A 20,754-nucleotide genomic window follows, 5' to 3' on the forward strand; every position below is an offset into this window, starting at 1 on the left:
GCTTGTCAATTTCTAAACAGGTTGTTGTCCCCACCTGTCCCGTGGTAGGTTTGTGTTCCCATTTCTGATCCCAGATATAGCCCGCTCGCATCCTTCTACCCGCTGAACATATTCAGCTGTAATATCACTTCCTTTCGGGGTTGATCGGGATTCGAAAGCCGGGTCCCAATAATATATTAAAGCTCGTCGCATTCGATTTTGGTCATTGTCAAGCCAATCCATATTATTTGTTTTAGTCATGTTGGCTAACTTAGTTGGTAAGCATTGGAGCAGAAAGGCATTAAACTGGGGGGACAGATTCCCATCATTGAAGGCTTGGTGTCCTGCGAAAGTGCTGCAGCAGGCCAGAAATTACTCCCAATAGTCTGGTCCTGATTCCCCAGGCTTCGGTTTGCATTCAGGTACTTTAGTGATGTTTACAGGTTGCTGGAGAGCCCTTTCCAAGGCTTGAATAATCTGGTCTGTCTGTTCATTCTCATTATGGTTTCCTACCTGTAGCTGCTGATAGGTTTGGTATCTCAATTCTGCCTTCCATTTCCGCCCCTCATCAGCTGAGAGAATCATGCAGCAGAGACAGAATGAATCTTCCCGGGTCACATTATACATTTGTATAGTACTGAGGACATACTGAGCAAACTGTGCTGGTTTTTCTTTTCTATCTGGGGCTGAATCATGATCATTATCATTTCCTGAGGCTTCCAGGGTGCATACACAGGAATCACTGAGGGCTGTCCCTCCTCCTGCTCATGGATTAGGCAGCATTTGGGTGGGCAATTGTCTTCATGGAGCCATTAACTCTGGGGTTTTATTGGATTCTTCCCTCCCTGTCTCAGAATAATCCTTGGTATTCCCTTTCTGGATCTCAGGGCATAGAGAGCCTCTCCTTGCCTGCCGCCGCTGTTTTACCCGAGCGGCCACCGTATGTGAGTACTGGGAGGATTGGGGTTCAGGAGCACTGGGTGCACTTGGCCCCTGGTAAGGTGGAGGTTACAGTGGGTGCCCACTCCTCATCACGGTCACTGTTATCAAACAGGGTCGGTATGCCAGACATGGGTTCCGGATCCCTTGTTTCCCAAACAGTTCGAACTTCAGACTGACGTTCCTGCCCTTCTCTCCTATCTAGGCCTTGGTTTGTTTACGTTGTTTTTCCTGCTCTCGTTTTCAGCTCCCATCCACCCATTCACGCTCCGCTTTTAGCATCTCCCAACCTTTGGCGTTCCTTCTGCAGTACATACCTCTCTCCCTTTGTCACATGCATTATTCCTCCAACTTGCTGATCATATACTGTTCCACTTTACATCTGCCTTTTCCTTCCACTCCCTTTTCCACCATTTCCACTTCTTTCCACAGTTCTTTCTCCAAATCAAATTTACTGCTTGTTCTCACGAGGTAATATTCCAGGTTCCCCCCCACACCCCCGCACAATGACCACATTTTGTTCCCTGATTTCTTATTCAACCCTGTACTCAACATTTGCAAATCTTTTTTCCTTGTCTGGAAAACTCTCACACATATTGTGTAGGGCTGCTCCTGGCCCACTCGTATCAATCGACTGCAATTGACCCGTGTTCTCTAAGTAACTTACCCGGCACAAAGCCTCCTGCTCAATTAACAATCAGATAAATTTACCCGGCTGGCACCCCCTGATCAATTGATAAACTTACACGGCACGTCTGCCTCCTGCCCACTTTGTAAAATTTACCCAGTACTGCCTCCTGCCCATTTGGTAAAATTTCTGCTGACAGATTCTTTCCCGATCCAATCAAGGTTATACGATCAGCCTCGGGTGAGGGACCGTACCTCCAAAGGTACTATCGGAGAGCGACAAAAGATAAAATACCTATTGGGCGACCAGTCAGTCTCCACAGTCCCCAGAGTGGTCCAGTCGCTAACTCAGTCTGTCTGCTTGACTCTCCCTATACTGGGATCCTGTTCATGATGCCAAATGTTAAAGTTGAATCTGAATAAAACTCAGGAGACCAGCTTCTTATTGTCACCACAGTTTATTGTGCATTCTCCTGCAGGAGTTTGAGACCCTGTTGTCAAAGGGAAGGCACGTAAGCACTGACACCATCTGACAAGTGACTTAGGTTACAGCCGTATATTTATTCATAGTAAGCCCCATACATTACTTTTGGAGGATGTTATTTGAACTGGTACGCCCACCAAGTCTGTTGGTGCAAAACTTAATTACTTAGACAAGAGTTCGCTAAATCAAGGTTTTAATTACAGATTGATGTACTGTCCAATCTTTATCAGTTATTCCCTTTGCAAGGCCCTGACTTAATTACAGGCAGATGTTCATTCCTGTCCTTATCGGCGAGTCCTCCTCCCTTTACTCAAATGAGGGTACAATGTATAATGTTATCAGCTAAAGAGGGTGCAAGGTATAATGTTATCAGCTCTCAGTGTGTCTCCCTGCAAGCCGCAGAGAACCAGTAATGAGCCTGTCTTAGCTAACCGCTGAAGACAGAGTTTACTTCAGTTCAAAAATTCCTATACAGTCCCAGTTATTCTTGTAGCCAGAGGTTACATAGGATCAAAATGATTTTTTTTAATATATCCTCAATTCCTTAGGAGAGTTCAGGGGAGATATTTATGTCCGATATAGAAACTGGTGTTACCTGTGTGTATTGTGGTGATGCAAAAGTTGCTGGAGAATTTGCAAGTGGGAAGTAGTGGAGTGTTAGTTGGAAATCTGACCTTTTTAAGAGTCATTTAGCAAGCAAATCACATATGGACAGTGTGGAACAGCTGTGGAGAGAAAATCCTTCATTACCCGCTACAGGCCTACTATACAGGTTGTGTGAGAGTGCAGATGAACTTGATCAAACCCAGAGGACATCAAAGTTCTTATTGACAGTGATTTGCTAGCTGTTAAAATGAATACCTCTCTATTTAAAGTTCACTCTGCCCATGTTGTCACTGGGTAAAAAAATGCACGGTAAAAGCTTTATGTGCACACTGGTCATTACAAATTATTGGGGACATTGGTGGGAAGGTGGGAAGACCTCCAGTGTCCCCGATGCCCTCACCTACAAGATGTGCATCCAGCTGCAACTTGTAACCCTGCACTTTAAGGAGTTGGAACTTGAAATGGATGAATTCCGGATAATCCAGGAGTTGGAGGGGATGATAGATATGACATGAAGAGAGGTGAGTTACACTCAAGGTGCAGGACACAGGAAACTGGGTGCGAGACAGGAAGGGGAATGAGGTTAAATAGCCATCGCAGAGTACTGTTATTGCTATCCCACACAACAACAGGTGGGCCACTTTAGAGACTGTTGGTAGGATTACCTGGCAGAGGAAAGTCAAAGGGCTGATAGGGGATTGGTTAGTTAGGGAATTAAAACTAGCAGAGATCTAATATCCTAGTGGTAAGGCTTGCTAGTGCTAGTGTGTCAGGGGGGCGGAGGGGGGCGGTTGGTGATGTGGTTAAACTAAGTGGGAGGGGGAATGGGAGCCAGAATGACAGAATGGATAGTGGGGAGGGTCAATTGAATTGAATTTCCTTTATTACATACATCCTTTATATACGTGAGGAGTAGAAATCTTTACATCTCCATTTAAATGTGCAAAGTGTAATTTATAGTACTTTGTAATAAATAGTCTGTACATAGGACAGTCAGTATAACATAGAAATGCAATTGTATCAGCATGAATTAATCAGTCTGATGGCCTGGTGGAAGATGATGTCCCAGAGCCTGTTGGTCCTTTTGCTGTGGTACCGTTTCCTGGATGGTAGCAGCAGGAACAGTTTGTGGTTGTGGTGAATTGGGTCCCCAATATCCTTTGGGCCCTTTTTACACACCTGTCTCTGTAAATGTCGTGAATAGTGGGAAGTTCACATCTACAGATGCGCTGGGCTGTCCACACCACTCTCTGCAGGTTCCTGTGATTAAGGGAAGTACAGTTCCCATACCAGGCAGTGATGCAGCCAGTCAGGATGCTCTCAGTTGTGTCCCTGTAGAAAGTTCTTAGGATTTGGGGCCCCATCCCAGCCTTCTTCAACCATCTGAGGTGAAAGAGGTGCTGTTGTGCTCTTTTCACAACACAGCTGATATGTACAGACCATGTGAGATCCTCGGTAATGTTTATGCTGAGGAACTTAAAGCTGTTCACCCTCTCCACCCCAGATCCATTGGTGTCAACAGGGGTTAGCCTGTCTCCATTCCTCCTTTAGTCCACAATCAGCTCCTTTGTTTTTGTGACAATGAGGGAGAGTTTGTTTTCTTGACACCAGTCAGATGTTGTTCAGACCTCAGATAGAGTCAGCAATCAAATGGTTGAGCATGGTGCGATGAATGTGCTGAGCTGTGTATATCACAATGCAAGAAGCATCGTAGGAAAGCCAGATGAGCTCAGGACAGGGAATTATGATATTGTAGCCATTATTGGGACTTGGTTGCACCCAACAGTCTGAGGGATTTAGAGGAACAAATTTGTAGAGAGATCGCAGACCATGCCAAGAAACAAAGGTTGATTCAGTAAGTGATTATAACTTTCCATATATTGACTGGGACTCCCATACTGTAAAAGGACTAGATGGGGTTGAGTTTGTCAAATGTGCCCTTAATCAGTACGTAAAATTCCTCGTGTTTAAGTGTACAGTAAGCTGTTAGGAAATGATCCATGGCTGCTGACAGAAATTAGTGATCATAATGCCATGAGATTCAAAGTAAATATGGAAAATGAGAGGTCTGGACCATGGGTTGAGATTCTAATTTGGAGAAAGTTCAATTTTGATAGTATTAGAAAGGATCTGACAAGTGTATTTTGGGACAGGAGTACTTGGTAAGTGGGAGGCCTTCAGAAGTGAAATTTTGAGGGTGTCTAGTTTGTATGTGCCTGCCAAAATGAAAGTTGAAAGGTAACTGGTGCAGGGAACCTTGGTTTTCAAGAGATATTGAGGCCCCAGGTATTTTGTTCCTCCAAATGCCTCAGACTGTTGGGTGCTACCAAGACCCGTTAATGACTACAATATCATAATTCCACGCACTGAGCTCATCGTACTGTTTTTTAGTTGTCTTCTGTTAGTTTCCAATAGCTTCCCAATAGTTTTTGCTCTTTTGTTTGCCCTCTCTTTGGCTTTTATGTTGGCTTTGGCTTCTCATTTCAGCCACAGTTGTGTCCTCCTGCCTTTCCAATGCTTCCACTTCTTTGGGATGTATCGATCACTCAGCTCCCGAATTGCTCCCAGAAACTCCAGCCATTGCTGCTCTGTTGTCACTCCTACCTTTTCCCTTCCAAACAAGTTTGGCCATCTTCTCTGTCATAGAAACATGGAGAGGTTCAGTACGGAAACAGGCTATTTGGCCCATCTAGTCAATGCTGAAAAAACATTTAAGCTGTCTAATGCAACGACCTGCATCAGGACCATCTCCCTCCACACCCCTACCAGGTACCTATCAAACTTCTCCGAATTGTGAAATCGAGCTCATATTCACCACTTGTGCTGGCATCTCATTCCACACTCTCATGACCATTTCAGTCAAGAGCTTTTCCAAATGTTTCTGTTAAATTTTCACCTTCCCCACTTATCCATGACCTCTGGTTGTCATCCCTCCCAACCTCAGTGAGAAAAGCTGCTTGCATTTACCCTATTTATACCCTTATAATTTGTGTACTTCTGGCAAATCCTCAAAGCAATGTATAATTTCCTTGTTCATGTTTAGAGCCTTTTTTTGGTGTATAAGATGATGAGGGGCATTGATCGTGTGGATAGCCAGAGGTTTTTCCCAGGGCTGAACTGGCTAACACGAGGGGGCATAGTTTTAAGCTGCTTGGAAATAGGTACCAAGGGGAAGGCAGGGGTAAGTTTTTTTTACACAGAGAGTGGTGGGTGTGTGGGATGCACTGCCAGCAGCGGTGGTTGAGGCAGCTGCAATAGGGTCTTTTAACAGCCTCTTAGATAGGTACATGGAGCTTAGAAACATAGAGGTCTATGTGCTAGGGAAATTCCAGGCAGTGTCTAGAGTAAGTTACATGGTTGGCACAACATTGTGGGCTGAATGGCCTGGAATATGCTGTAGATTTCTATGCTCCATGTTGAACAGCGAAATAACTTTGGCTATCCTACAATCCTCTGATAACACCCCCTGTCACTAAAGATGATTTAATTATCTCTGCTCGGGCCCTGACAATTTCTGCACTTGCCTACTGTAGGGTCCGAGGGAGCACCTTGTCATGCCCTGGCGATTTATCCATGCTGATCTGCCTCAGGATAGCAAACATCTCCTCTTTTTTTAATCTGTACAGGGTCCATGATGTTAATACTGCTTTTCCACACTTCCATAGGCTCTGTGTCCATCTCCTGAATAAAGGAAAGGTATGTCGCATCTGGAGATTCTCCAGTTAGCGGACGGTTCCCCTCCGCTCCTCTCTGATGTAATGGGGAACCGCGTACGAGGCAAGGTACAGCAGTGGTTTGCCATTGCCTTCTGCTGGGTGAGTTTCCAAAGAGATCACCAGCTCGTAACCCAGCACGGATGGAAAGCATGCAGGGGAGCCGTCTGGATTCGAACTCGGGACCTTTCATCCCAAAGTCCATCACTGATGCCACTACGCCACCAACCACGTCTCTCCTGAGTAAATAGAGGTGAAAAAAAAAATTTACGATATTCCCCATCTGCTTTGGTTCCAAACATGCATCGCCAACTTTGTCCCTTGTAATCCTTTTGCTCTTAATCTATCTCTAGAATCCCTTAGAATTATCCTTCACCTTTTCTGCAAGGGCAACCTCATGCCTACTTTTAGCCATCCTGATTTAGTTCTTATGTGTTCTCTTGCATTTCTTCTACTCCACAAGAACCTACCTGCCTATCCCTGTTCTGCAACTCCATTTTGTGCTTCACCAGGGTCTCGATATCTCTTGCAAACCAAGGTTCCCTACAGTTTCTATTTTTACCTTTTATTCTGACAAGCACACACCCGCTTTGTACTTTCAAAATTTCCCTTTGAAGGCTTCCCATTTACCAAGCACACCTTCGCCAGAAAGCAGCCTGTCCCAGTCCACAGTGGCCAGATCCTCGTGTCGTAATTCCAGATGTTGATCCATGCCCTGAACACATCCGCCTTTCCTACGCTGCTCCTTGTATTGAAATATACAGGGCTCAGCATATTCACTGCACCATGCTCAACTTTTTCATTCCTGATTTTGAGGTCTGAACAACAACCCCTCCACTCTCTGTTCTGTTTTTCAGGCTCGCATTCCCCCTGCAACTTTAGTTTAACCCTCCCCCACCACCACCCCCACCTCCCTTAGCAGCTCTATCACCCCTTTGGCTTTCATCTCCCAGATCAATAAAAATGAGGTGCATACCAGGTACAAGGGAGAGGGGAAAAAAATGGAGTACTTATGAAGTACGGGAAATTCAAGTGAACACTTATGAAAGAAATAAAAGCAGACATGAGGTTGCCCCGGCAGACAAGGTGAAGGAGAATCCTCATGGATTCTGCAGATATGTTCAGAGGAAAAAGATTGCAAGGGAAAAAATTAATCCTCTGCAAGATCAGAACGGTAATCCATATGAGGAGACAAAATAGATGTGGGAGATTTTTTTTTGCTCAGGAGATGGACACAGAGTCTATAGAAGCGAGGCAAAGCAGCATCAACTTCATGGACCCTGTACAGATTACAGAGATGGAGGTGTTTGCTGTCTCAAGGCAAATTAGCGTGGATAAATCCCCAGGGTCTGACAAGTGGTTCCCTGGGACCCTGCAGCAGACAAGTACAGAAATTGTCGGGACACAAGCACAGATATTTAAATAATACTGAGTGACGGGTGAGGTACTGGAGGATTGGAGGACAGCCAATGTTGTTCCGCTGTTCAAGAAAGGCTCTAAGATAAACTAAGAGATTGTACATTGGTGAGCTTGACATCAGCAGTGGGAAAGTTATTGGAATGTGTGTGCAGGAACCAGATGTATACTGTAAGTACTTGGATAGATGTGGATTGATTAAGGATTGGCAGCATGGCTTTGTGTATGGTAGGTAATGTCTAACCAATCTCACAGAGTCTTTCAAGGAAGTTATCAGGAAAGTGGATGAAGGCAAGGCAGTGGATGTTGTCTACATGGACTTTAGCAAAAGCACTTGACAAAGTCTCATATGGGAGGTTGGTCAAGAAGGTTCAGTCACTCCGCATTCAAGATGAGATAGTAAATTGGGTGAGATACTGTCTTTGGGAGAAGCCAGTGTGTGGTAGCAGATGGTTGCCTCTCTGACCGGAGGCTTGTGACCAGTGGTGTGCCACAGGGATCAGTGCTGGATCTGTTACTGTTGGTCATCTATATCAGTAATCTGAATGATAGTGTGGTTAACTGGATCAGCAAATTTGTGGATGACACCAAGATTGGTGGTGTAGTGGACAGCAAGGAAGGCTATCATGGCTTGCAGTGCGATTTGGACCAGCTGGGAAAATGGTTTGAGAAATGGAAAATGGAATTTAATGGAGACAAGTGCGAGGTGTTGCATTTTGTTAGGACCTGGGTCTTACACAGTGAATGGTCGGGCACTGAGGAGTGCTGTAGAAGGAAAGGATCTGGGAATACATGTCCATAATTCACTAAAAGTGGTGTCACAGTTAAATAGGGACGGAAAGAAAGATTTTGGCACAATGGTCTTCATAAACCAAAATACTGAGTACAGGAGGTGAATGTTATGTTGACTTTGTACAAGACATTGGTGAGGCCTAATTTGGTGTATTGTGTACAGTTTTGGTCACCAACCGACAGAAAAGATGTAAAAGAGGATAAGAGTTCAGAGAAAATTCACAAGGACGTTGCCAGGTCTGGAGGACTTGGGTTATAAGGAAAGATTGAACAGGTCAGGACTTTATTCCTTGGAACATAGAAGTTTGAGGGTAGATTTGATGGAGATATGCCACAATTTTGAGGGTTATAGGTGGGGTAAATGCAAGCTGGCTTTTTCCACTGATATGGGGTCGGACTACAACCAGGGGCCATGGATTAAGGGTGAAAGGTGAAATGTTAAGGGGAAAATGAGGGGAAACTTCTTCACACAGACGGTTATCTGGGTGTGGAGTGAGGAGCCAGCTTAGGTGGTGCATGCGAGCTCAATTGCAACATGTTAAGGGTTTGTATAGGTACCTGGATGGTAGGGGTATGGGAGTAGGAAGTTTAAATAGCTCGGCACCAGCTAGATGGGCCAAAGGGTCTGTTTCTGTGTTGTACTTTTCTATGACTCTGACAAGAACCTTAAATAATAATACTAATATTCAACTCTGATTCCTTTTAACAGCTGTGCAGACCAACCATACATCTGAGTTGGAGATATTTACATGGCGCTAAAACTGAGGCACTTTAAATTAACAGTACACACAAGAAAATCCCAGCTGCACGTTAACAAAGGCTATTTGCGTGACAATGTTTCAGTTACTGTGGGGCCAGGCACCCATGCAGCTCAGTGGGAACAGGGAATAATACCAATGGAGAAAGTCAAACTGAGTCAGGTCACAGATTGGAGATGGCAGAAATGCCCCATTCTTATAGAGACAGGAAGAGCATCAGAGAATTTGATGGTCACTCCAGATACCAGCACTGTGCCCAGTTAGAAGATAATTTCTCTCTCCAACTTGGGTTGAACTTCACTGTAACAGTGTGATACCAGATCACACCTTGACAACTCAAGTAATCTCATCTGAAATGTTGTCCTACACCCATTGATGGATTTTGTATATCTTTTTACAGGTAAAAAATAACAAGGAATTTGTCCATGGGAATTCAAACACAACACAGCAGTTTTGCTGTCTCTGTCCAGATATTTAAGAAGAGGAGCAAGGGATTCACTCAATTATACTTCCTGCTTAGACTGTGGAGAGGAAGTCACTCGGTCATCTGACCGACTGGCATTCCCGTCATTTTACACAGGGGAGAGGCCATTTGTCTGCTCAGACAGTGGGAATGGATTCACTCGGTTATCTCAACTGAAGGTACATCAGCAAGTTCACACTGGACAAGGCCATTCACCTGTTCTGTGTGTGAGAAGGGATTCAGTCGGTCTTCCCACCTGTGGACACACCAGTCAGTTCACACTGGGCAGAGGCTGGTCATCTGCTGAATTTGTGGGGAAGGATTCACTCAGTCATCTGACCAATGGTTCACCAGTCAGTTCACACCAGGGAATGGCGGTTCACCTGCTCAGACTGCGGGAAGGGATTCACTTGGTCATCTCAACTGAAGGTACATCAGCGAGTTCATACTGGAGAGAGGCCATTCACCTGCTCAGTCTGTGGGAAAGGATTCACTCAGTTATCCAACCTACAAGCACACCAGTCTGTTCACACTGGGGAGAGGCCATTCACCTGCTCAGACTGTGGGAAGGGATTCGCTCGTTTCTCTCAACTGAAGGAACATCAGCGAGTTCACACTGGGGAGAGGCTGTTTAAATGCTCAGACTGTGGGATGGGATTCATTCGGTCATCCAACCTATTGGTACACCAACGAGTTCACACCGGGGAGAGACCATACACCTGCTCACTCTGTGGGAAGAGATTCACTTTCTCATCTAAACTGAAGGTACATCAGCGAGTTCACACTGGAGAGAGGCCGTTCACCTGTTTAGACTGCGGGAAGGGATTCACTCGTTCATCTCAACTGACGGAACATCAGCGAGTTCACACTGGGGAGAGGCCGTTCACCTGTTTAGACTGCGGGAAGGGATTCACTCGTTCATCTCAACTGACGGAACATCAGCGAGTTCACACTGGGGAGAGGCTGTTCACCTGCTCAGACTGTGGTATGGGATTCACTCGGTCATCCAACCTGTTGGTACACCAGCGAGTTCACACTGGGGAGAGGCCATTCACCTGCTCACTCTGTGGGAAAGCATTCACCTTATTATTTCACCTACTGAGACACCAGTCAGTTCACACTGGGGAGAGTTCATTCTCCTGCTCAGTGTGTGGGAAGACTTTCACTCAGTCATCCAACCTACAGAGTCACCAACGAGTTCACACTGGGGAGAAGCCGTTCACCTGCTCAGAATGTGGGAAAGGATTCACTTTCTTATCTTCCCTGTGGAGACATCAGTCAGTTCACACCAGGGAGAGGCTGTTCACCTGCTCTGTCTGTGGGAAGGGATTCACTCGGTCATCCGACCTACAGAGTCATCAACGAGTTCACACTGGGGAAAGGCCTTTCACCTGCTCAGACTGTGGAAAGGGATTCACTCAGTCATCCAACTTATTGACACACCAGTCACTTCACACTGGGGAGAGGCCATTCATCTGCTCAGAATGTGGGAAGGGATTCACTCGGTCATCTCATCTACTAAAACACCAGCAAGTTCACACTGGGTAGAGGCCAATCACCTGCTTAGACTTTGGGAAGAGATTCTCTCAGCCATCTCCGCTAAATCGCTAAATGTGCATCATTGAGTTCACACAGGGGAGCGTCTGTTCACCTGCCGTGAATGTGGGAAGTGATTGACTTAATAATCTAACCTTGTGACACGCTACCGGGTTTACAATGGGTAGAAAGTTTCAATAAGCTGCATGCTGGATATTTGTCTATCACCATTGCTGAATGCAATTTCGAGAGTGACTGTCGGTACTGAACTCTGCAATTATTGCTGCTGCTCACCACACCCAGTTCTGCACCCTGGTCACTGGGCATGGGAGTAGTTTCTTCTGCCGCATATTCACCTTTGATGGGACTGGAGTTTAATATTCTGAATCTGAGACAAATAAATCAGTTCTATTTTAAACTCTGTCTCTGGTACTTAGTGAATTTATAACACACCTAGTGTACAGTAGAGAGTCAACTCAGGCTGGCTGGACCCTGCCAGTGATTCTATTCCACGACAGTCCTTTTGAATCCTCCCCTATTGTTCATCTCTCGCTCTCCCTGTGGTGATGGGTGACGAGGTTTCCCTTGAATTCTCTGCAGACTGAAGAAGTCGAGCTGACTGCAGTTCTGTCTGAGATGTTCTTCGCCCCTCTAATCTCTGTGCTGAGAAGCATGACATTGGTAGTTAACGTCCTTATTCACGGCTCATTTCCACATTATGGGTCATTTTCCCTGCTTCTAAAGGGTTGTTAGAAAACATCACTGTCCTCTAAAGACTGAAAGCAGAATGGGAAACCATTAGTTGGATGTTCAATGGAGCAGGGTCAGAAACCAGAGGCGGGTCTGCACAGGGCATAGTTTGGGGCTCTGGACGATGGTCGGGGTAAGAACGAAAGATGAGGAGAAGGGAATCAGCAGCGGGGCGTGGCAACGAATGACAGAGTAGCAACATTTCAAAGCTGATTGGCAGAGAAAATAATTTGGTTGTCTGACTGATGACACAAACAATACCTGAGGTGAGGTGCTCCACTGGTCGAGGGATGTGTGTGCTGGGATGGTTTTATCTATTGAGGGAGTTGTTCCTGCCTGTTTATCCTGTAATATTATATCGAGATGGTTATTATGTCTGATTGTCCTATCTGTAATAATCTATTGATTATCTATAATTTGTAAGATTTTTACTCTAAAACTGGATCAGGCTTGAATTTATAGTGGTCAGTCATGAGCTTAAAGCAAGATTTTGCTGAATTATGTTTGCCACTTGATTGTACCTTTGTAAGTAATCAGATTGAGTTAAACTGCTGCAGGATCCCAGAAAGTGTTGGATTTTGTCTGGTTTCTCCTGGCATTTTCTGCATTCATCACCTTGTTTGTTAGTCTTTTATGTATTTTTGATCATTTTTGTGTTAACCACCCTGTCCTGTATTTCTGCAAGGAACCTCTCTTTCTGTGAAGACGTCTGCCACTTTGGGTCGGGCGTTTGATGCTTCCTTGACGAACATCTCGTCTGCTCAGATCATTGGGGTGTATTCCATGGAGGGTCATAATCATTCCACTGGTTAACATTTTCTTCAATACCGGTGATTCATTTTTCTGAGTTGCCCTCTCATTTAAGTTTCCTGGTGTGTACTTCATATCACAATTGTATATGCTTGCATGGAGTGCTGAATCCTGCTTATTTTTGAAGAAAATATATATTTAGGAGTTTTATCTGAAAGTTTTGCTATGAAAGTTGTTAATGTCTGTAATTCCTCATCCTCCTTCTGTCGTAGGTGGTGTTGATCCAAGTCTGTTTCAGTGCAGATACTGTTTTCTAAATTTGTCATTTCAGTTGTTATTTTTCTTTGTAATGTTCCATTTCGGAATGGGACCAAGATATTTTTCCAAAAGAATACGTTTCGTTGAGGAGAATATACTCTTAGGTGATATTTCACTTCACTCCCTCCCCCTTTCATTTTGTATCTCACTTTTCATCTTTTTCTCCCCCAAAAATGCCAATACTTCAAGAGTATCAGGGCAGAAGTGAGAATAGGTACTATTACTAAGGAGAAAATTTGCTTTGGAAGCTGAAATGCCTGGAGGTAAGTAAAACTCCTGGACCAGACAGTGTACACCCCAGTGTTCAGAAAATGGTAGGTGAAGAGATTGTGAAGGCATTAAAGTCATAGAACACTACAATCTAGTCTGAGCCAAAGTATTCATCCAACAACCTCCATTCCCTTCCATCCATACACCCATCCAAACTTGGCTTAAATGTTGAAATCGCCCCTGCCACTTGCTCTGGCAGCCCATTCCACATTCTCACCACCTTTGAGGGAAGAAGTTCCCCCTCATGTTTATCTTCAAGAATGGGCCATGACCTTTCAAAAATCACTAGACTTGGGAATGGTATTGGCAGGCTCAAAGGTTGCAAATGTCACTCCATTTTTTAAGAAGGAAGGGAAGCAGAAGAACAGATATTATATGACCGTTTCTGACCTCAGTGGTTGGAGTCCATTAAAGATGATTTTTCGGGGTACTTGGCACATGATAATTTCGGCTAAAGTCATCATGGTTTCCTGGAGGGAAAATCTTGTCTTGGAAATCTGTTGGAATTCTTTGATGAAATAACAGGCAGGATAGACAAAGGAGAGGCAGTGGATGTTGTTTGCTTGGATTGTCAGACGGTCTTGCACAAGGTCTTGCACCCATGCGCCTGCTTAACAAGATCACAGCTCATGGTGTTACAGGAAAGATACTTCCATCGATTGGAGATTGGTCTACTGGCAGGAGGCAAAGACTCAGAACAATGCGAACCTATTCTGTTTGCTGCCAGTAAATAATGACATTCTGCTGGGGTCAGGATTGAGACCGCTTATTTTCCTGTTAGATATCAACGATCTGGATGACAGAATTGATGGCTTGGTGACCAGCTTTGCAGTTAATACGAAGATAGGTGCCGGACAGGTAGCTTAGAGCTAAGCGGCTGTCTAATGAAGGACTCGGACAGGTTTGGAGAACAGACAATGAAGTGGCAGATGACATACAGTGTAGGAACTGCAGTCTACAGTCAGGTACTCAGGTTCACGCAGCATAGTGCTGCATGAACATTATTAGCAAAACACTCCGATACAATACGGGTTTCATTTTGTCACAGACAACAATGCCATTTTGGTATTACAAGTAAAGAACATTTCCATAGTGGTCGAGAAGCTTCCAAACACCCCGGGCCACCTGTGAAAACCCTTCCACATAGATGGAACCTTATCCCCCTTTTAAGTTTAAATACAAGGATAAATACCATAAAATTAATATCCCCCTCGGTTACTTTACCTTTTCCAGTCTTTACCTGTGGAGGTGGACGATAATCAATTCAGGGAACGGCACAAATGGATTTCCCACTTTATTTGGTAAGGAAAGAAACCTAGATCCGATTTAACACCTTCCAGTTAGGAAAGGAAGGAGGAGGTATAGCACTTACTTGCTTGAGAAATTATTTTTATGCTTCACAGATAACCCCTCTGTTGTATTGGTGTAATAAGCGATACAAGGCTAGATGGAAGGAAATAGAATTTGGATTGATTGACAGTTTTCCTCTACAGGCCTCAATTGCAGACAAAGGATTGATGGCCCAATTGGAAAAGATTAAAAATTGCTTGATAAATCTCACACTAAATGTATGGCAGAAGGTGGCTAATTCATGTGGAATCTATAACATGTTAAAACTTTTCAAATGGTGTGCTTATGATACCGAATTCCCTCCCAGCAGAAGAGTTAAAAGATTTGAACTATGGATAAAGAAAGGTCTTACAACCTACCTCTCATTCACACATAAAAGTGTATTACAAAGTTTTCAATCCCTGCAGGACAAACATGGCCTAGAACACAATGACTTTTTTAGGTACCTTCAAGTATGACACTATTTTAACCAGAATTGTAGGTATGCAGACATAACAACAGCAGAATTAGAATTTTTCAAGATTCTGAATTCGGCTTACAGCTCAATACCAAGAAAATTATTTTCCTGATTACATAATGCCCTCTCTCATACCAAAAATGAAAACACAGCATATATTAAAGAGAAGTGGGAGAAAGAAGCTGGGTTGGTAGTTTCAGAGGAGGCTTGGGGGAAAATATTCAGCTTTCAGTGGTCTTCGACTAACTCTTTGATTTGGAGAGAATAGTGTTGGAAAAATATTATAAGATACTTCAAGACCACATGCTAGGAAAAATATAAAGACACAAACATGGCATGTTGGAGAAGGTGTGGCTCCAAGGCAAATCATTTCCATATTTTTTGGGATTGCCCTAAATTAAGTTTATATTGGAAAGGTATTCACAGAACATTAGTTAAGGTATTTAAGACCCAGATACCTCTGAACTTTGAGACTCTCTATTTGGGGCATGTATTGTTTTTGGAACAGAAGGAGATATGACGCTGCTGCCGGCCCTTTTAGCGGCAAGTATGAAATCAATCACCAGGAAGTGGCTAAATCCAACATCACCGACATTAGAAGATTGGCACGAAATTATTTTGGAGATGTTTAAAATAGAAATGATGACTTACTCTCTGAGAAATCAAAAATTAAAAAAAAATATCAAATTTGGAATAAATGGATTGAATTTATAACCCCAAAGCGAGCAGACTTTAGATGACTCTCTTAATGGTTTGTACTGCTTTCCCTATCAACATCGTAATAGTGTTAACGTAAGCTCCCTTGGTTCGAATGTTCACTATTCTGTTTCTGGAAAACGAGGAATTAACACAAGCAAAGAAAAAGATTTGAGAGAAAAATATGATAAAATGAAGTAAATAAGTACACAGAGATTGGATAAGTATGTTTGTGGGTAGGAACAAACATAAACACCTATGAAGGAAACTACATAGGGTTACACACAATATTTTGGAACAGAAAGAAATGGACCAGAAGAGATACATGGAGATTATTATTCATACAGTACTATTACTATTTTGAACAACTATTATTATTATCTAGTTTAATAGAGTGGAATTACAACTGCGCATAAATATCTATTTAAATGCCTAATTATTTTTATATCATCTCAGTGTGTACTTGTGAATATATAAATATATATAGATTTATACATGTATAAAAAATGGAAAAAGGTTTTATATGTAAAAAGTTGGTGTAATACTTGCAAATACCTCATCCAAATAAAAATTAAATTAAAAAAAGGAAAACTCCCATTTCGTGGACTCTGAACTGATTCTTGCTCTTGGATAATCTAATCAGAGCATCCACCCTGGCGCATTCAGACCACAGCTGACCCGAGAAGGACACTGGGTGAATGTGGACACAGGAAGAAGCTTCAGGTGATCATCTGCTAAACCTGAGACCATTCTCAAACAAGCAGCCGTTTGTTATGTAAAGGGCGTGGACTCTGAACTGACTCCTGACTCTGGGACAATCTAATCAGAGCAATAAACCTGAGACCATTCTCAGAGGAGTAGATACTGATTATGTAAAATGCCAGACCTACCAAACAAGCAATCTGTAGTCTCGTTTGGTTGCCTCTGTCTGCCTGGGCTGCCTCATTGAACTGGATGTAAAGACCCAGATACACAAGGCTGGGGTGGGCAGAGCCATGAAACAATGTCGGCTGTTGCCCTGTACAATGACCAGTAAGAAGGTGACCCAGGTAGGTCAGGATAGAGATCCAGTGGTTCAATTTGTGAGGAGCAGTAGAAGACTCGGGAACTCCAAATAGACAGGGGCGATAACCCTCCCGCAGCCAGAGACCAAGCATGATGAATAGGGAGGACCCCACGGACACGTGGAGATCGGGATCACGATGACAGCGTAGACTCCTTTCCCGGGTAATACCTTTTCTCTTCATTGACTGTTTATGGAGTGTCAGGGGTTCTGGTAGAATGCACACAGGTAGACAGCGTGTGAACTTACGCGCTTTATAGTTGAAATAATAAAATTTACTTGTTGGTAAATACAAACTCTCTGTACCTCACTGATCATTATTACAAGGGATGATCAGCGGTATCCCTCATTAAAGCTGCTCACCACCAGGACATGCCCTCTGCACAGTGTTACCATCAGGAAGGAGCTCACGCTCAGAGATTCAGGAACTGCTTCTTTCCCTCCGCCACCTGTAACTCAGTCTTTTTTCCTCTATATTTATTTATCCTGTGTTTCATTTTACTGCTGCCGAAAAGTTAACAAATTTCACGACAAATGCCTGTGATATTCAACCTGGTTCTGATTCAGATGCAGGAGGGTTGTGTTAGATTGAATTTAAATTAGTTGAAAGACAATGAGAGGCATTGATCGTGTGGACAGTCAGAGGCTTTTTCCCCAGGAGTGAAGTGGCTAGCACGAGAGGGTATAATTTTAAGGTGCTTGGAAGCAAGTACAAAGGAGATATCAGGGATAAGATTCTTTTCCGCAGAGAGTGGTGAGCGTGTGGAATCGGCTGCCGGCAGCTGTGGTGGAGGTGGAAATGATAGGGTCTTTTATGGGACTCATGGATGGATACATGGAGCTCAGCAAAATAGACGACTATGGGTAAGCCTAGGTAATTCTCAGGTAGGGACATGATCGTTACAGCCTTGTGGGCCAAAGGGCCTGAATTGTGCTGTATGATTTCTAGGTTTCTATGTTACTAAGGCGATAAGAAGTGAGGTTTGTCTGATTCCGAATGGGAAAAGGGAGAGAAAGAGAGGTGATCACACTTTGGTCAGCCTTGACATCAGTGAATTAACTCAGTTAACGATACAGAAGGAGGTCACTGATGCACCTAGTTTAATGCTGGAGACTTCCTGCAGCACTGGCAAGGCCTCAGTTGGAGTATTGTGAGCGGTGTTGGGCACATTAACCTGAAAAGATGTGTTGAAGCTAAAAAGGGTTTCATTCACGAAAATGATTCCAGGATTGAACGTCTTGTCCTATGAAAAGCGTTGGAGGGCTCTGAGCCTGTACTGACCGGAATTCAGAAGAATAAGGGGTGACCTCATTGAAACCTATCGAATGGTGAAAGGCCTTGACAGAGTGGATGCAGAAAGGATGCTTTCTCCGGGGAGAGAGTCCAGGATCAGAGGACACAGCCTCAGAATAGAGGAACGCTCTTTAAGTCCGGTAAAGAGGATGGATTTTTTTTTAGCCAGAGAGCTGTGCGTTTGTGGAAATCTTTGCCAGTCGCAGCTGCGGAGGCCACGTTTTTAGGGATATTGAAGGCAGCAAGTGATAGATTTTTCATTGTTCGGGGCAGGAAGGGATACGGGGAGAAGGCAAGAGATCGGTGCTGAAAGGAAAATTGGATCAGCCATGATGAAATGGCGGAGCAGACTCGATGGCCAAATGGAGTAATTCTGCGCCTGTATCTCATGGTCTTACCTTCTTCGCGCTGACTATCACTTGGACCGTCTCGTTAACTTTGTTTCCTGTATTGTTTCGATATCTACACATAAATCGCCCGTCATCTGTGTACGCAGTTACCTTTAAAGGCTCCTGGTGAACCCATCTCCATCAGAGTATCAGAGAGCTCCATCCAAATCACAGCCCCTGATACTTTGTGAGACATGTCGTGATGTTCCAGTCACCGTCAATCTCTCCCTCTCAGACCACAAAGCCTCCACCAGCATGTCGTCATATTGACACCAACTCAAATGTTTTAAGTTGTTTGTAAAATCAGACCTGAACTGTGTTTGTACTCAGGGTAAACTCCGCTTCTCAAGTGTCCACGCTGACTTCCGTGTACTTCCTAAACTACTGGACCTGCTACCGGACGCAACATCCAGGCAAAAGTCAAGATTTCTATAGCAGCTGACATCTCTTGGAGGACTGGGTCAGGCATAATCTGAAAGGAAAAACAATTTGTCAACGTTTCTGAACGAAACCATCCGGGCCTGGTAAATGCACGGATTTTTGGGGATGAGCCGAGTTTCTCTACAAGACCTACCCATATCTTCACTCCGCGGTCTCACCATTCTGTAGATATCATTACCTGCCTGTCCCCATCACATTCCTTTACCACTATTTTAGTTGTGTTCTATAAGTTCTTCAAGGCCTGTGGATACATTCTTCGAAATAAACTCCCATTCTCCCGATAGACGCACAAATTCTCACAGACAAGTTTTCATATGAAGGTTTTCACACAGATGTTGTTTTGGACCGAGGTCCCGATTCACCTCCAATCTCCGTCAAGCACATTGCAGGCTGCTTGGGGCTACCTCCTGTCATTCCTCAGGCTTCTACCCTCACACTAATGGACAGGCTGAGAAGACGAACCAAGACCTGGAACAGGTTCTTCTCTGCCTCTCTCCTCTTGGAGTAACCATTTAATCTGGGCCGAGTTCACCCACAGCACCCTTCAGCATTCACCACTGGGTATGACCCAGTTCGTGTCACATTGAGTTTCTGCCCGCTCTGTCTCCTGATCAGGAATTAGATGTCGGGTTGCCCTCCGCAGAATAACTTGTTTAAAGGTGTCTCAAGGGCAAAGGATTCTGAAAGAAAGTTCAGCCCGGCAGCAGGCCAAGGCCAACAGACAAAGGCGGTTTGGCCCCTCTTTCAATATTGATTAGCGGGTCTCTGTTCAAGTAAAGTTCGTCCACTCAAACCTGAATCGCGAAAACTAGCCCCTCGCTTTATCGGCCTCTTTAAAGTCACAAGGAAAACTGTCCCGGCAACATATATATCACATCCTCCTTCTTCTCTAAAAATTCACTCCGCCTATCGGGATTTAAACTTTTACGTTGTCCCTATTTGGCCCCGAATCGGAAGACTCACATGCCTTTCCCTCCACGCCACGACACCGCCACCCCCCCCCCCCCCCGCCACCCCTCACTACCGAGGATCATCTTGCTAGTTCGGGAGGAATATTTTGGATCCTGTCCTTAATTCAGAATTCCAAAGGACATTCCAGACAGTACTGGGCCGTCAGATGCGGCCGTGGTGGGACGGGATTTGTCGCACCGTCGTGTCGGAGGTAGAGTATTCTCAGGTCTCTGTTTTTTTTCTTTGCTGTTTTGTTTGTCAGTTCTCTGAGTTTTATGAATTGTAACTCAAATGTGTTGTTGTGCTTCGGGGATTTTTATATGTTAGAGTTGTGTCTTCTATAGTTGACAATCACGATGCAATTATCCTTGGATACTTCTAATTAATTCTCCCTGAGACTTTGCAGGTATCTAAGTAAATATCCATGAACCTTTGTTCCTCTTCAGATTGGTTACCTGTAAACTTGTCCCGAGTCTGGGCACAGATTCCTTCGTGCCCTGGAGTATATCTAAAGGGGCAGTGCGAATTCCTGGGGCTCGGTCGGTCTGATCCTTGCCGAGTGAATTTCCGGCCGAGTTACTCCGAGCTATCCAGTGTCTGTAAGTTCTACTGTGCGTGCGTGCGTGTGTTTCTCTGTCTCACTTGTTAATACAATTACCAGCCTTGTTTAACTGTTTGACCCTGCGATTGATGCACCGTTACAACATCCTTC

At 44.2% G+C, this 20,754-nt stretch overlaps 2 protein-coding genes across 7 annotated transcripts in view; both read left to right on the forward strand.

Annotated features, from left to right (window-relative positions):
• LOC134342074 (zinc finger protein 229-like) overlaps positions 1-13,043 on the forward strand; it is a 55,268-nt gene extending 42,225 nt beyond the window's left edge. For 5 of the 6 annotated variants that reach the window (XM_063040010.1, XM_063040011.1, XM_063040014.1 and 2 more), the window contains 2 exons: positions 6,301-6,601; positions 9,715-13,043. In XM_063040010.1, coding sequence (XP_062896080.1) covers positions 10,120-11,325 — 1,206 coding nt within the window. In that variant the 5' untranslated portion in view covers positions 6,301-6,601; positions 9,715-10,119 and the 3' untranslated portion in view covers positions 11,326-13,043. The remainder of the gene's footprint in view (positions 1-6,300; positions 6,602-9,714) is intronic. The other variant, XM_063040012.1, reaches the window with a different exon arrangement.
• Positions 1-20,754, forward strand: part of LOC134342071 (zinc finger protein 229-like) — a 126,438-nt gene that overhangs the window by 77,317 nt on the left and 28,367 nt on the right. The window lies entirely within an intron of this gene.

Source organism: Mobula hypostoma, unplaced genomic scaffold (assembly GCF_963921235.1).
Source record: "Mobula hypostoma unplaced genomic scaffold, sMobHyp1.1 scaffold_51, whole genome shotgun sequence".
In the NCBI taxonomy this organism is placed as follows: domain Eukaryota; kingdom Metazoa; phylum Chordata; class Chondrichthyes; order Myliobatiformes; family Myliobatidae; genus Mobula; species Mobula hypostoma.